Here is a 15,770-nt window from a genome sequence, read left to right on the forward strand (position 1 = left end):
GTGCCTTCAGTAACATCACTGCCTTAGAGCTGGCCTGGCTCTTGTTAGACATAATGTCTTAGACATGCACTTACACGTACGTGCAATCCCATGTGTGACACACAGCTTATCTCCTGTCCCCGTGTGGAGCCGCGCGCTGGGCTCGGTGCGGAGCCGCATCTGGGAAGCGCAGATGTTCCGGAGCCCATCCGGCCTCGCCAGCTCACACGGCTCCGCTGCCAACCTCGCCGGAATCGGGTCTGCTCTTCAGGCCCCACGGCTGGGGCGCAAGCAGTGTCTGTGTGTCGGAGAAAGCTCCAAAATCAATTGCAAAATTAAAAGACAGGGAAAAAATGTCCCAAAGCCTTAAGAGCCTCAGTGCTCTATTGCTCACACAGGCTTTCCTTTGGCAAAGACAGGGCCACACGTGCTGGACCTCAGCCGTGTCACTCGACACGGCCCGGGAAGGGGTTTGCAATGTGGGAAGAGGGGAAGGGTGCGAGTCTGCACAGGGGACCCCACAAACGAGCCCCACGAGCGCCCCGAAAGGCTGCAACGTGGGCGAAGGAGAAGGGCACCCAGAGCGCGCGGGTGCCCCTAGGCCGAGCCAGCCCTGCAGGGCGGGATGTGGCTCGGGCTCTCTGCAGGTCTACACGTTGCTGTCCCCCCGGGGCCACCAGCAGCCACCAGCACAGCCCAAGGCACAGCGCCGGCCCCGCGGCCCCAATCCGCCTTGGCCACGGCCCCTTGGACCACATGGACAACCGCATAGAGGCGGAACGGAAAGCCAAGTGGTGCCTGCTGATGGCCAAACTCACCGAGCTCCAGCCGGCCTCAAAACAAGAGGCATCAACACGGGCCCACCGGTGCGGCGGGGGACCCTCCAACGCCGTTCCCCGTGCCAGCCGCACAACGGGCCGGGAATGCCGGCGGGAAGCGGGGCCTCCGCCAGGGCTGTGCGCCCGTGGGAGCCGTCGCCAGCCCCCTCTCCAATTAATCAAGTTCCCATACTGATTAACAGCATGATTCATGTCTCTCGTTAGGCGCACGCAGAAACAAACAAGGCTGTATTTCAAGGCCGCGGGCTTAATGGTTAAAATAAATACCTTCCAAACTTCTATTTTCAAGTAGCTGAACCTTTTCCACCTTTACAACTAATTCAGACTTCCTTCAAATTATTTTTCTAAGTAATATAACAATTTGTTTTTCATTAGAGCTTGTCAAAGCCGGACTTTGGTTTATTTTGAGAGAAACCAGTGCTCTCCAGAAACTGTTTAGTACAATTTGAATGACGCCCAAAGGGGTTATTGCAGCCACAATCAAAATAGAGTTTACAGCACTGGCTAGGGGTGACACTTTATTTAATGGTTAAAAAAAAGAAGAAAAAGAAAAGAAAAAAAAAAACCCTCCAGCCCCCTGAATCCGAAGCTAATTAAATGCACTCCTATGGCTAACAGTAAGTGTTTCTAAGTTGCTCTGACTACTGCAAAATGCAAGGACTTAACTTGTTGCTAACTAATACCAGACCCGTCCCCGAGCGCGCTGCTCGCGGCGGCCTAGCTGAGCCTGCGCCCATCGCGCTGGCCTGAAGTCAAACCTGGGCTGCAACTGAGCAGTTTGGGCACTGCTGGCCCAAGCGGGATGTTTTAGGTTGGATTTTCAGCTTGGTATTTAAGGTGGCTTAAACAGAAGCACCAATCTGGCCTGTAAGGTCTCCGATTTCCCGTTTTTGGGTGAAAGCGGAGCCGGAGCGGCGCCAGGGCAAGCGGTGGCAGCCCCAGGACAGCGGGGACAGGCGCGCGTGTCAGAGCAGGGACCCATCGGAGCCACTGCAGGGATCTCGGGGAGGATTTCAGGGTGCATCCCTGGCCCTTCCGCACTTGGCTCCCCTGGTGCCACCAGCACTCCGTGAGTCGGGAAGCACCGGGCACGATATGTCCAGGAGCTGCTGGCACAACCTGCACCCAGACGGGAAAGGCTCCGCTCATCCCATGGGCACCACGTCCTGGTCCTTCTGGCACAGGCCGGACCTTGGCCTCCCACTCAGAGGCACAATGGACTTGAAGGCTTAAAACTCTCCCGACTTGGTGAACACCGCAGGCTGTGCCCCGTGACCGAGGCCAGGGTGCACTTGATTAGGTTCTTACCTTTGGCCAGTGGCTCCTATTGACTCCCAAAGCAGGAATCACTGACCAAAACCACCCGTGGAACATCCCCTGGGGCCACCACAACCCCCTTTAGCTGAAGCTGCAGCTGTCACACGCACCAGCTCTGGTTGCGGCCACCACCTCTGCACGCCGGCATCTCCACGAACACGGCTCCGCCTCAACACAGCGCCTGCAAACTCTGCCCAAACTTCCCAGGAAGGGTAAAAATAAATGGTAGCCAAAAGCTCCCCATGTTTGGCGAGGAGAAACCCTGCTGGCAACACACGAGCAGAGGGCAAACTGCCTCGGGCTTCTTGGGAGATTTCTGTGGCTGAGATTGCACATTTCGCACCGGGCTGTTTTTACAGGTCCTGTTGGGCAGGACCGAGCAGCAAAGCAGCTCAGTTATACGTCTCTCCTCTGGTTTTATTCCTGGCAAGGACAATTTGCAGCGGTGTTGCTCGACACGTCGAGTCTGGCACCTGCTCACAATAAATCCCTAACGATGTTGAAAAGCTAAATGTTCAGTTAGTTTAATTTCTGTTTTAGTTCCGGGTTTCCACGCACTGTAAATGCTTGAAAAAAAGCACGTTCTTTCTAACAATGCTGCATATTTACCTTGGAGACCCTCTCTGGCTGGCTGCTCTTCCTCTACAATTGCACCCTTTGCACGGGGAGCTGCACTGAGTGCACCGGGGACAACAGGGGAGACGGTGGTGCCACCAATGGGCAAGACCTTCGTGCCAACCCGCCACCTGCGGAAGGTCCCTTGCACGTGGGACGGGTCCAAGTGCTCCTCTGGTCTCGGAAACCCCAAGGGTTTGAATCCCAGCAGGCACTGAAGGAAGAAAAGAGCCTCCCGGGGCGATGTTAACCTGTGCAGACCACGCTGGGGTCTTTGCTAGAGATCTCCGTGTGACACGCGGCTCAGAGAGGCTCCTGTGGCCGAGGAAGAGCCTTGTCCCAAAGCTTCATCCCCACGGCCAGCTCTTCACGCTGCAAACATCTCTTCTCAGGAGACTGGGGTTTCAAGCAGCAATTAAGAGGTCAGAAGAGCTGGGTGCAGGGTCTCAACTAGATGCCCTGCAAAAACTACCCCCCAGCTGCAAATCACCAAGTCCTCCCCAGTCTGCTGGTTAGCAACCATGAATAATGATTTTCCTAATGGGAGCTGGCCAGCATTCAACACACTCGATTCTTTTATTTTAAAGCAAAGTCTATTTATACCGAGTGACTTGCAGTAACTAAGACTCTTGGGCTTGCAGGGGAATCATTACAGATCAAAAAGCAGCCAAGCGGGGAGATTCCTGGCAGCTCAGGTTAAGGGCACCCGTGTCAGCGCAGGCAGAGCCCAAGTGTCCTCCAAAACTGCACCCCTCGGATGCGCACCCAAGGCACCGTGCCCGGACGCCGGGGCCCATTCGGGACTCGGCTGCACCTCCTGTCACTGCAAGATTCCCGGCACACAAGCGGGAAGAGACAAGGAGCATCATGGCACAAACCCCTGCGTGCCTGCCGGGAATGCCGGCAGACACGGACCCTCCGGAGCTCTGGGCAGCCTCCCGCCCCTCCTGACCACGCTCCTCCCTAAGCATTTTTCCCTACACAAGTGAAAAGCAGCAAGAAAGGTAAATTCACACTTGAAAACAAGACCTTCTCTTTTTTTCCCTTTTAAACACGACTCTTTTTGGGCTCCTGACAAAGCAATATTCTCCAGGCCAGTTGGAATCTGGAAAAACACACTTACTCAAGCTAGCCACCATGACTCCAATAACAATTATAAAATGTCCAATAAAACTTGCATGTAATGTCAATTCAAATCTTGAAAAGCAGAATTAAGTGGTATATCAACATTAAACTTTATTGCTTCCTTTGCAGAGCAGAGGTATTGTCAATAAAAGTCATTCTGAATGAAGAAAAGGGCAGTAAATATTAAATAAACAGGTTTTTGTTGAAATGCTATAAATGCACCAGAGCCGCACGTTACACTGGGACCCTTTCTCCCTTTGCAGACTCCCCTCCTGATAGAAATGAGTCAGTAATTGCAAACTATCAATAAAGCGCCAATTAAAGGGCGGTTAGATGCACGCATTTACAATATGTCATTATGGGCCTTTTTTTGGGTACAGTTTGCCTGCTCTGGTCGCAGCCTCTGAAGTTCAGCAGCCCTGGCACGGGGACTGGGCAGCACCGCTTCGTTTCCCGAGGCCCTCCACCATGCTCCCTGCTTGGCTTATTTGCCCTAAAACCCAGTAGCCACCATGCACGTCCCCGCTATTCCCACTTGCCATGCCTGGCACGCTGAGCTGGTTTCCATCCATCCCCTGCTCCGCGATGTTGTCCTCGCCCAAGGAAGAGAAGGCAGGTTCTCCAAACCTTCTCCTGCCGCACGGCCACCACGAGCAGAGCCTCCTACTAACCCCAGACGGAGCAAGGAGCCGGGATGCCCTCGACGCCCAGCGCAGCCACCCTTGCTCTGCTCCGGATCGGGGACCTCCAGCCACACCGAGAAGCTCCCTGCCACCAAAGGAGCAGCGGGCCGAGCTCCCGTGGCCAGGACGTGTTTCCGAACCGAGAAGGGGAGCAGCCGTCTCTGTGCGAACACACAAATCCCTCGGCTTTTTATGTCAGCCCTTTAAAATCTGATCAGCATTTTTGTGGTTTACCAATACCGTTTATAAGCTGTTCTGCAGTTTAATCATGGCACGTATTTCCAGGAAGCAGGAACAGCTCCACTGCAGTAATTCCAGGATGGAGCAGCGGCGCGGAGGAACCGGAGGCTGCGCGTCTGCAGGCTGAGGCGGCTGGGGTTTAATGACACTTCTCAACTGTCCCGGGGCAGGAGCAGGGCGACAGCGCTCCGACGGGAGCAGGGAGGGACACATGCAGGATCTCCTGCTCTCTGCTTTTGCACAAATTCTCTAATTTAATGTAAACCAAAAACTCAACAGTTGGAACGCGAATGCTATTGCTTTGTGAATGAATGACTTTCACTATAAATCTTCGCAACCCTGACACTTGGGAAAATCAGAATGCAAACGTTTTCAGAGAAAACATTAAACGTCTAATTCGCTTCAAAGCGTGAAAGATGCTGTCTGAAAGAGATAAAATCCTTGTGGAGAGCTTGCAAATACTCCTCCAGGCTTTCCCCAGCCTTCAGTCCACGTTGGGGCCATCTCTTTGCCCTGGTCCCCGAGCTAACATCTCAGCACCCACCTGCATCGCAGGACAGACGTTATTCCCTCTGGAAGCCCCATGATTTCCTGGGCAAAGCGTGACCCTGAGAAAGGAAAGCCGGGAACATCTCACCTGGAAGAGGATCTGCAGGACGCCGTGCACGAGGCACATGCGGCGCCCGAGGAAGAGGAAGAAGGGCACCAGGAGCTCGATGAAGTGGTTGAACAAGGTCTCGAAGCGGTGGAACCACCACGGCGAGCGGTGCATGAAGTAGGCGACGGGGTTGGGCACCGGCTGCGTCTGCAAGAGGAAGGAGAAGAGGGGTCACCTGGAGCCGAGCCCCTTTCCCGGCCCCTTCAACTCTTCTCATGGAAAACAAAGGCAGTTTTAAACCAAAGCACCTTTAAAAAAGCAGAGTTTTAATTTGCATTTTCCATTATAACCAAAAAAACACAAACACCCATCCAGCTGCAAGGAACCCCACCACCAGGTAACACCAAAACGTTGCTCAACTCCGACCCACGCTAAATCCCACGCTAAATCTGAAGTGCTAAGAGCATCAGGGCAGCTCCGAGAGAGCGGGGCCCAGGAAAAGACTTTCCCAGGGTCGGGCAGCGGCGTGCGGAGCCGCGATGGAAACCAGATTCGCAGGCCGAGCAGAGACTCCTTGCGAATGTTTAAATTTGAAATAAATGTGGTGGTGGCGCTGCTTTCCAAAATCATAATTCACGAGAGGAAAGTATAATTCCTCTAAACATGCTATATTGGTTTAAGATATTTGCATGCTGGCCTTGATACAAGGTTTTCCTTCTATCGGCCCGATTTTTTTTTKACATTGGGAAACCTTCCACCCAGTGCAACATTTTACAAAGGGAACAGCAACAAATCCTGATACCTTAACGACGACAACACACAGAAACGCTGCAATTTGAACAAAAAGGCAACAATTTCCCTCAGCACATCTAACTAAAGCATCACACGCAGCYGCATTAGCAGGGCCCGAGTCTTCCGCTGAAGCGGGAAATGGGGCAAAAAAGCAGCAAAGCAGGTAAGAAACCCAAGGCAGGTTTATAACTGCTCCGTGATATGGTGGCATTTCCAACCTTCGTGTCTTAGCACTGCTGTTATCACGGTGGCGGGGCGAGATAAGATGGTGTCCGGCAGCTGCCTGCGGACACCCCGGATAACGCAGGGCCCCTTGCTCTGACACACGGCAAGAAACACGTTTGAAAAGAGAAAATAAATAAAAGAACAGTAGAACCCGGCTCTCTGCATCAGCCCCGGTGCAATATAATAAACCTCCCGCTTCCCTCACACCTCCAACAAGGGAGAAACTGCCCTGCCAATGTGTTTTGAAAGGAGATTGGGGAAAATTAATTCCATAATTCACGGGACAGATTTGCAACGTGCGACTGTGGGGCGAGACTGGGCAGGGGCTGCCCGCGCTGATCAATGGGGTCGCTGCTGCCAGCTAAGCCTGTTCTCTGGCTTGTATCTAGCAGCTTTTATGAGGGCTGGTAACAGATTCTAAAAATATGCACAATAAACTGGTCTTTCTCCCTAAGGGGTCGATGGTTTAATTATGTTCTTAGTGAGAACCATTAAAGTGCTAAGTACCTGAATTCTCCTAATTTACTAAACTATATGCTACTAAAGCCCAACAGAAGGCTATTATGCACCAGAGCAGGGGCTCTTCTCTGGGACTGTAAATGCGCCCGCACTCTCCTCTCCAGCCCTTTTTCCTTATGGGCATGGCCCACGTAACATAAACTCTGACCAAGTCCTTAATCCTGCGTTAGCCACCCCATCCCGGCTGGGAAAAGCTCCTGCTCTCCTGTCCGTGTGCTGGAAACRGCCCCTGCCTTGTCCTGGAGCAACCCACTGGGTTGGCCCTTCATCTCAGGGGGCACCGCTGGCTTCAGGAGCCAAGTCGGAGCCTAGGGAAGACTCTGTCCTCTTGGATGAGGAGGAGCCGGGAGGTCCCTTCCCAAGGTCATTTTGTCCTTGGCTGTGGTGAATTTTACCTTTCCTTCCCCATTTAATCTGTGTCCTCGGGCATCTCCACAGCCCCAACGTTCGACTCCATGGAAAGCAATGCAAGCACAAACCATTCTTGGACGCTTGGGATGCTGCAATTCATCTTTACCTGGAAAAGCTCCTCCTGAACCACAGAGCTCACACCAGAGGGCAGATAACCGTGAGAAAAGTCTCGAAAAACATAGTAAGAAATGGAATGAAAACACCCTGGAATAAATGCTGAGAAAACCAAGTATTCAATCACAATAAATCGGATTAGCTTGGCCTCACAGACACCTCACTAACAGTGTGTGGGCACCCRGGGGCTCCAGCAGCCACAAGGGAGGATGTCCTTGGCACAGGCAGGAAGGTGTGAAGGGCAGCAGAGCCCTGTCGAGGCAAATGGAAACCCACGCTGGGAATTATTATTAAATGCTCCCCTGCATGTGGCTACAACGTCCTGACGAGCGCAGCTTCCTGATGCTCATCAGGATCGGTGGCAGGCACGCTAAACGTGCAGCTCGCCCGGCTGAGGAGCAACACAGATTTTGCACAAAAATATATATATATATGTAGAGAGAGAGAGAGAGAGAGGAAGGATATGATTTTGATAGGAAACTGAGCAGTTATCCTATGTAAATCCCCACTGCAGTTGCGTGTGAGCATTAACATTCAATACATGCATTTCTATGCAAGCACACAAGYTGCAATGTGGCCGCTCCTAGCATAGTTCTGTATACAATGCAGTTAAAACTAGCACCTTTCAAACCTTCTCATTATTGATATAGCTCCAATCAAAAAAAAAAAATTAAAAAGTTGCATCTGTCTTAAAACACACGCAGCTCTATTGTCTAGGTGGTCACCTCTTCGGCAATGCAACATCAAAACCATTAAGTCTTGATAGAGCTATCAAAAAAGTCACCTATATTCCTTGTCGGGCAGAGCTTCCCTTCTCTGCTCAATAGTAATATTCAGCTCATAGAAAAACAGACTGGAATCTGCCTGCTTCAAGACAGCARCCCAAGCCAAGGAGATGTGTGTTTGACTCGGTGCCAGCACGACCATAAAATGTTGGCAGTTTAGTAGAGACGTAGTGCCGCGCCACTCTCCCCAAGGACCTAAATAAACTTCAGATGTAGAACATATATTTTTACTTTTTATATATATAAATCTGCTGCTTCATTTTTAACTCCTTTCCCCGGCCTTCCCCGTGTCCAAGACTTTTCAAAGCTGAAACAGGTCCCTACTTCTCCCGGCCGAGCGAAGCCTCAGCAAGGAAAAGTTAAAAGCATGAAAAATCGGGGAAATGCCTCACGTCTGGGCATTGGGTTTCTCGCGGAGCGCCGGCTGCACGCGCGGCTGCCCAAGGGGGCTTGGGAGAACCTTCCGCCGTGCAATTTTACGCCTCCCTCCGCATCGGGAAGCATCCCGAGGAATTCTCCCCGTGCGGGCCAAGCTGCATGTTTGCACAGTCCCGGGCGCAGCGGGACCCCTGCTYGCTCGTGCCGGCCCGGCCGCGACTTCCCGCGGCGCCGGCGAGCAGCAAAGTCCCCCCCCAGCCATCTATTTTACCGGGGTACATTTAAATGCTGGTTTTGGAATTCCCGCAGATTGGGTGGGGGCAGCGGGATCTGTGGCTGCACTGTTTGCTTTTCCAGCCGGCACCCTTGCTCAGGGCTACCCTCCTCCATAATAAAGACCACATTTCCGTGGCCCGCAGCGTACCTGTTTATTGACTCTGCTCACACATAGCATGCCTTGGAGCTGCTTGCTGTATATAGAGTTAATTGGGGATGTGTTACAGATTCACCTATTTATTCTGTACATTCTTGGAGGGGTCCAGAGCTAAAATTACACAAGGAACTGCAGAACCGCTCCGGCTATTTATTTGTTCAAAATCCCTTCAAAATAACTAGCAGGGCCTGGAACAGACATCTCGGCTCTGGTGGGGCCGGAGGACTCCAGGGCTACCAGCTGTGGGTTCCTCATTGCCCTCCCTCCTCGTGCCCATGGAAGAGCCTGAGTGTCAGCAGCACCAGGGATGGGTCCCGTCAGGCTCGGKTGTCCCGGATTGGAAGGTGCCTTGGTGACAAACCAGGGCTAAGGGACATCACCACGCTCCGAACGCACGGGAAGCGAGCGCCGAGCTCCCACCTGGAAGCTGCCACCGAGGGCAGTGCCCTGCAGGAGGACGGTACCAAGGGACATCAGAGCCGAGATGTTGAGAGGATCTTGGGGACCTAACGCAGCCCAACAGGCTCAACATCGATTCCTTCCCTGCCAGACACCGCACCTCATGAGCTGCTCTGCAAACCTCTCCACCCGAGCTGCCCAAGCAGGGATGAAGGTTCCTCCACTTGCATGGACCATCTGGAGACCCCAATGACCCCTCCACATGGCTGCTCTTCTTCCATGCAGAAGAGGTGGCTCCTTTCCACCTCCCATCCTCCCCGAGCTCGCGACCCATTTTTCCCCCAAAACGCACACGCCGATGGCCAAGAGGAGCCCCCAAACTGGAGTTCCACCCTGTCCCCTCCCACGGCCGCGATGGCAACGCCACGCGACCCACCAATATTTTAAATTGCCATTTAAGAGCATATTGCAAACGTGATCCTTTAATTGGCCACTGTTACGGCTCTCGATTAGAGAAGACAAGTTTCTCCACACAAGGAAAGCCCTTGCGAAAGCACCGAGAATGTTTAAAACCAATCCCCAGGCCCGATATATTTATTATATATTTCTTTATATATAAATAATTTCATGAAAAGGAACGTACTGAGTGGAAACTCCATTTAAAATGTGATCCCAGATGGTGGCAAAGCTCTAAAATTGCAAGGCAACATGTAAAGAAAGATTAACGACCTAAAACAGGCCCAAATTTATGAGGTGAAAGCCCCTGTAATCCTAGAGAAAAACGATACCAATCGTTAGACTAGACAGCTAGAAAATACCCCTGCTTAGTTCATATGGCCTCTGCCGTTCTGCATTTTCCTTTAATCCACATTACTTTGGGTTCACTCAGTGCTCTCTCCTGCAAGGCAGAGGTACCGCTCTGGTGCATGAACACGGATGGATTTGCCCGATCCCGGTGGGTATCCCACTTTGGCATGCAGTAAATCCGATGCCAGGAAGCAGGAATCCCGTCCCACGGATGTCCTGGACACGCTGGTGGCAGGTCACAATCTCTAGGGCCCTCCAGGGTGTTTATTTTGTCATGCTGGAGGACACGGAAGCAGAGGGAAGCATCACCCAGCACGGAGCGCAGCCCRATCCAAGGGATGGCTTCAAAGGCGGGATGCGTTTCCCACATCCCATGCTGCTGCCTTCACCAAGAGGCCATAACGTGGCCTGGGGTCACATTTCTACCCCACCGAATTCCGCTTAGACCTGCGAACCTTGATCAATTCTCACTACGATATATTTCTAAGAGAATTTTCATCAAATTGGGCTTTTCTGACCAAAAGCCCAGCAGCTCCTTCCAGCAAGGGGTTCTCRGCACGCTCCAGCTGATAGCGCAGCTGTCAGCAGGTTTTTAGACCAGCCTGCAAACCAAACAGCATTCCAGCAACACAACAGCATTAAATGCATTAAAACCGACTGCGCAGGCAGGAAGCAGCTCCGCTCCCAGTGGTGCCCAAACACGGGGACTGTTTCGGATGGGCGGGAATGCCGGCGGGATCCAGCAGCGGGATGCGGCACCYGCGGCCGGAGCGGAGCCACCGCGGGGAGGAAAGGTCCCCCTTTTCCATGGKGAGCCCCGCGCCGCTGCCGACAGACAGAGCCGCTCGACTGCCCGCCGGCCGGCAGGGCGTTTAGGATCCAATTTGAATTTAACTACTAAAAATACAGATCGCGGGCTGCCAAAACCAGCTGAGGCCGAGCCTCCGAAGTAGAAGCTGGTCAGGAGAGGAGGGAAAAATACCAGTATTAAAAAAGAAGACAGGCTTGCATTGAGCGCGGAGCAAGGCCATCCGCTGCGAGCAATCCCTGCCAAGGGCTCCCGGTAAATTCTGCCCGTTCCTCTATCCAGTGGCTCTGACAYGGATCCGAACAGGGCTGCTCCCTGGATGGGTGCATGGGGGGGCCACCGCGGATGCTGCATTTCCAGAGCCTCCGAGCACCATCGGAAGCACCAGGTTGACCCTCCAGGGACGATGTTCTGCTTTTCCGAAGGAAAATAACACAAATGCTAACTTTCATATTAAAACAAAAAGCCTAATGGGGTCCTCAGGTGAAAACGCATCAAACGTGATCAAAGAGACCTCAACTCTCATGAAACCCAGGGGACAACAACCATGGTCCTCATGGATGCAGCTCTCCTTCCAGCCCTGCCCCATCCCGCTCCACACGGCTCCAAAACCAAGGGCCAGACCCCTCCTGCATCCTGCAGCACTTCCAACATCCAGCAGAATAAAAGCAATTCCCTTGTTTCCTTGAAAAAGGAAAGAAAAAAAGATCTGCCCAAGTGGCCCCATCTGGAAAGCTGACACGGTTACCTTTAGCATTTAARCATCTTCCCTAATGAAAGAGAAAAGAGGTAGTTTTCTAAAGATGCAGCCAAAAAACCTCATAAATCTTAGTTCTGTTTCAGGACTTCTCCCTAGCAACAAAGGATGCGGTTGGGAAGAATTTAGGACAATAAAATAAATTAATCGAGAAATGTCTTAGACAAACCTCCTCACCAGAGAGCTGGGTACAGCAGCCAGCTCCAAACTGCACCTCTGCCGTCACTCAAACAAGCCCTGCACCTTCCAGGGTGGAAATTATTCCCACCACTGCTGTTTTGCTTACTTTTTCCTAGTAAAAYGGTTAATTTTGGGACTTCTTGTGCCGAGGTGCCCATTTCCTAGGAAGCAATATTAATACACACAGCGGGACTGAGAGCATCATCAAACCTTCCTGCCGGTGCCAGGAACAGGACCGGGACCTCTTTGGCCATGGGGCTGCACAAGCCTGTGCTAAACGTCCTGTTCCTGCTCAAGGCCTTGCTTGGGTAAAAATAGGAATTTTATATGCTTTTAGGCAAAATTCAGGCATGGAAAGGATGGTGTTGGTGACTCTCCTGGCTTACTGGTGGGAATCTCGCGCTGCCGGGGCCGGAAAGTGGCTCCATGAATCGCCCTGTTTCGTAAACTGAGCTCGTCTCCCTGCTCCTCGAGAGCAAGCAAAGAAACCCCGCAAACAAATAAATTCCACCCAATCCAAGTGTCGCTCCCTGGTCCCCGCGGACGTMATAAGGCCCTCACACTTGTCCCGGTTGGAGCGCTCGCAATGCCGCCGGATAAACGAGATGCCTGCCCGGTGCCAAGCGCCTCGCTCTTGGCGCAGCCTTTTCCCTCCTTTCCCGGCGATAAATAACGCGGCGGAGCCCGCGGCACCGGAGGCTGCTGGCGCCAGGGCGGCCGCGCGCCCCGCCTGCAAGGGCAGCGCGGCCCGGCCCTGCACTCATCCACGGCAATTCCTCCCTGCCCTTCGTTCTTCCATTGCAATTCTCCCCAATCCTTCACATATCCATGGCAATTCCTCCCAGCCCTTCATTTCTCCACTGCAATTCTCCCCAATCTTTCACTTATCCATTGCAATTCTCCCCAGCTCTTTGTTTTTCTCATTGCAATTCTCCCCAATCTTTCCCTTATCCACAGCAATTCCCTCCAGCCCTTCATTCTTCCATTGCAACTCCCCCCAGTCCTTCACTTATCCACAGCAATCCTTCCCAACCCTTCATTCCCACACTGCAATTCTCCCCAGTCTTTCACTTTTCCATYGCAATTCTCCCCAGCCCTTTCCTTTGAATTGCAAATCCCCCATCCTTTGCTTTAATTGCAGCTCTCCCATCCTTTGCTTTTCACTGCGGTTCTCCCATCCTCTCCTGCTCTTTCACTGCAGCTCTCCCACCCTGTCCCGCTCACTGCAGCTCTCCCAGCCCCTCTCCTTCCCTCCGCAGCCCCCAGCTCTATCCCGGCCGTCCCGCGGGTGCTCCCGGGAGCCTGAACAGAGCGGCATTGAGGCGGGCAGGAGGCCGTGCCTACGGCGGGCCGCCCCCGCGCCGCGGCCGCCGCTCCAGCCCGCCGCTGTTTATTTGCACGGCCGCTTGCGGTCGAGGCCGGTGCCAGTCGCGCGGCGGCGGTTCCGCGGATTTAGCGCGGGGGGGACTCGGCCCCCGGGTCCCCGAGCGGAGGCCGCCAGGGCCAGCGGCCTAATGCAAAACAAGCGAGCGGCCCTGAGTCGAGTTTAACCCTCACTGCGGCACTGGGGGATGAGGGGGTTGAAATCCCCTTTGCTCCTGCCCGGGGCTGCTGCAGGCCCTGCATGGAGCAGAGCGGGGGCTGGCACCAAGGCCTGCGGGCACCGGGGGCACGAGGGGGTGCAGAGGGAGCCGAGGAAGCGGCTGGTGAGCAGGGAGGAGAGGAGGCTCCCTGCTCTCATACATGTGCAGGGTGAATGGGGACACTCACCAGGGCCACTGGAGCATGCAGCAGGATCCTGGAGCTCCCAGTATCACATGTGGTGGATGCCAGTGGTGCCCCGGCATCCAGAGCAGCCACCCAGACTCACACCACGGAGCGGGCACAGCGAGCAAGCAGCACCACTAGCCRGAGGGTGCCAACACATCCAACAATGCTGCCCACAGCAGCACTCTGCATCACTCCTGATGGCCTGGCCTGCCTCCAAGGGGCTGATCAGCCCCAGGTTAAGTCATCAAGCAAACTGAGGAGCAATCACAGGGGTGCCTGCAGCTGGACATCGTTACCAGTCTCCAGCGGGAGAGCAGTGCCCAGGGATGGTGAGTGGGGAGGCTCTGGGATAGCCCCACATTGGGGCATTGCTGCTCCTGGGATGCTACTGAAATGGCTGGATCTGTGTCCGAGTGATACCCAAGGGTTGGCAACTGAAATCCGTGGGTTGGCAACCAGCCCCATGCCCACCTGCGTGCGACGAGCCCTGAGCACCCCGAAGCACCAGGGCGCTCGAGCCCCTGGTCCTCCCTGAGCCTTTGCTAACGGGAACCGCTTCCAGCCCCTGCAGCCGGGGGCTTCACTGCCAGCAGGTTCTGAACCTGTTCAGAGTGAAGAGATGCCCAGTGAATAACTTAAAACTGGAGATGAAACAGTGTAATTAATGAGAGGAGAGAAAATATGTCCAAAAGATCCATGTCAAACTAGCCATCCTGCCTGAATAATAACAAAATTGGGAAAAAATGCATCTGTGTYGGCAATATTAAATAAAAGGTGGCCTTTTAACTGTGGGTGCACATTGTATTTGAATGAAAATCAAGAAAAAATAAATTAGCTAGAGGGAATTGACTCTTAGGGAATTGCATCCATCTCCTTGCAAATCTTCAGTGTCTCCCAACCCAGCATGTTGAGCTGCCACATRGAAGCCAGTGCCCAGCCACATCGTGTGCCCCGTTCCATCTACAATGTATTCATATGTATTTTAAGCAAAGATTTTGCTTAAGTAAATGATTTTGCATAAGAGGATGTGATTCAGCACCTARGGCTGGGAATGACCACGGGAAACATCACTGCCTCGTGCTGCACTGCCCATCCTGCCCAGCGCGGGGATCCGGTCGAGCACCCATGGGAGACCTGGGATGAGCAGGAGCTCCTGAGAGCGCCCGCCTGCAAGAGACCCCCAGCTCCTGCAGAGACCCCCCAGCTCCTGCAGAGACCCCCAGCTCCTGCACGTGCACGGGACAACAAGCAGGGGAAACCTAAGCCTGCACTGAGCCGCATGTTCAGCCTGGGAGAAGGGCCGCTGCAAACTCCTGCAGCTTCTTTTTACGCAGAAATGATGTGTATATAATATATACACATATAACTATAATATATATGTAATTTATGTAATAGATGTTTATTTATATATGTTATATAGCGGGTGTATGTGCATAATGTGGAGCTGCCGGACGGCGCGAGCCGGCGGAGCCGATGCGCTGCAGCAGAGCGGAGCCGCGTCGCCGCCAGCTCCACACTAATTCCAAGGCTTGTTCCCCAGTGCAAAAAGAGGAAAAAAAAAAAAGCTGGAAACCCGCTGGAGCGAGAGGAGGAGGGAAAAAATAATAACCAGCCCGACTGTATATTTCTCCTACAAATTCCATGTCCTAACGTGCCTTGCGCGCCGCGCCGGCCGCGTCCAATTTCAATAAATCACGGGCGCGTGCAGAGCACCAGTAGCACAAGTCTTGCTCTCTTTCCATAACGCAGGCAGGTAAAACCGCCGCAGAGCCCTGAACAAAATGCCCATTCTTCGCAGCGCCTGGCACGGCCGCAAGYGACTTTCTGCACCTCTCGGTGCCGAAGGGCTCGGCGTTAAATACGGCCCGGGCGGCCTGTGCTGCAGTCGGGGCGAAGGGAAGGGAAGGCTGCGTCCGCAAGCAGCTCACAGAGCGTGGGAGCAGCAGGGGATGAAGCTCCCCGTCTTGCACCTCCTGCCTCCCGTGGGGTCCTTCCG

General features: G+C 53.5%; 1 protein-coding gene across 2 annotated transcripts in view; it reads right to left on the minus strand.

Moving 5' to 3' along the window:
• Positions 1–15,770, minus strand: part of LMF1 (lipase maturation factor 1) — a 126,297-nt gene that overhangs the window by 39,746 nt on the left and 70,781 nt on the right. For both annotated transcript variants that reach the window (XM_026054023.1, XM_026054024.1), the window contains one exon: positions 5,436–5,603. In XM_026054023.1, the coding sequence (XP_025909808.1) occupies positions 5,436–5,603 (168 nt within the window). The remainder of the gene's footprint in view (positions 1–5,435; positions 5,604–15,770) is intronic.

The sequence above is a fragment of the Nothoprocta perdicaria genome, unplaced genomic scaffold (assembly GCF_003342845.1).
Source record: "Nothoprocta perdicaria isolate Ctin4 unplaced genomic scaffold, notPer1 scaffold_12, whole genome shotgun sequence".
NCBI classification, from domain to species: Eukaryota; Metazoa; Chordata; class Aves; order Tinamiformes; family Tinamidae; genus Nothoprocta; species Nothoprocta perdicaria.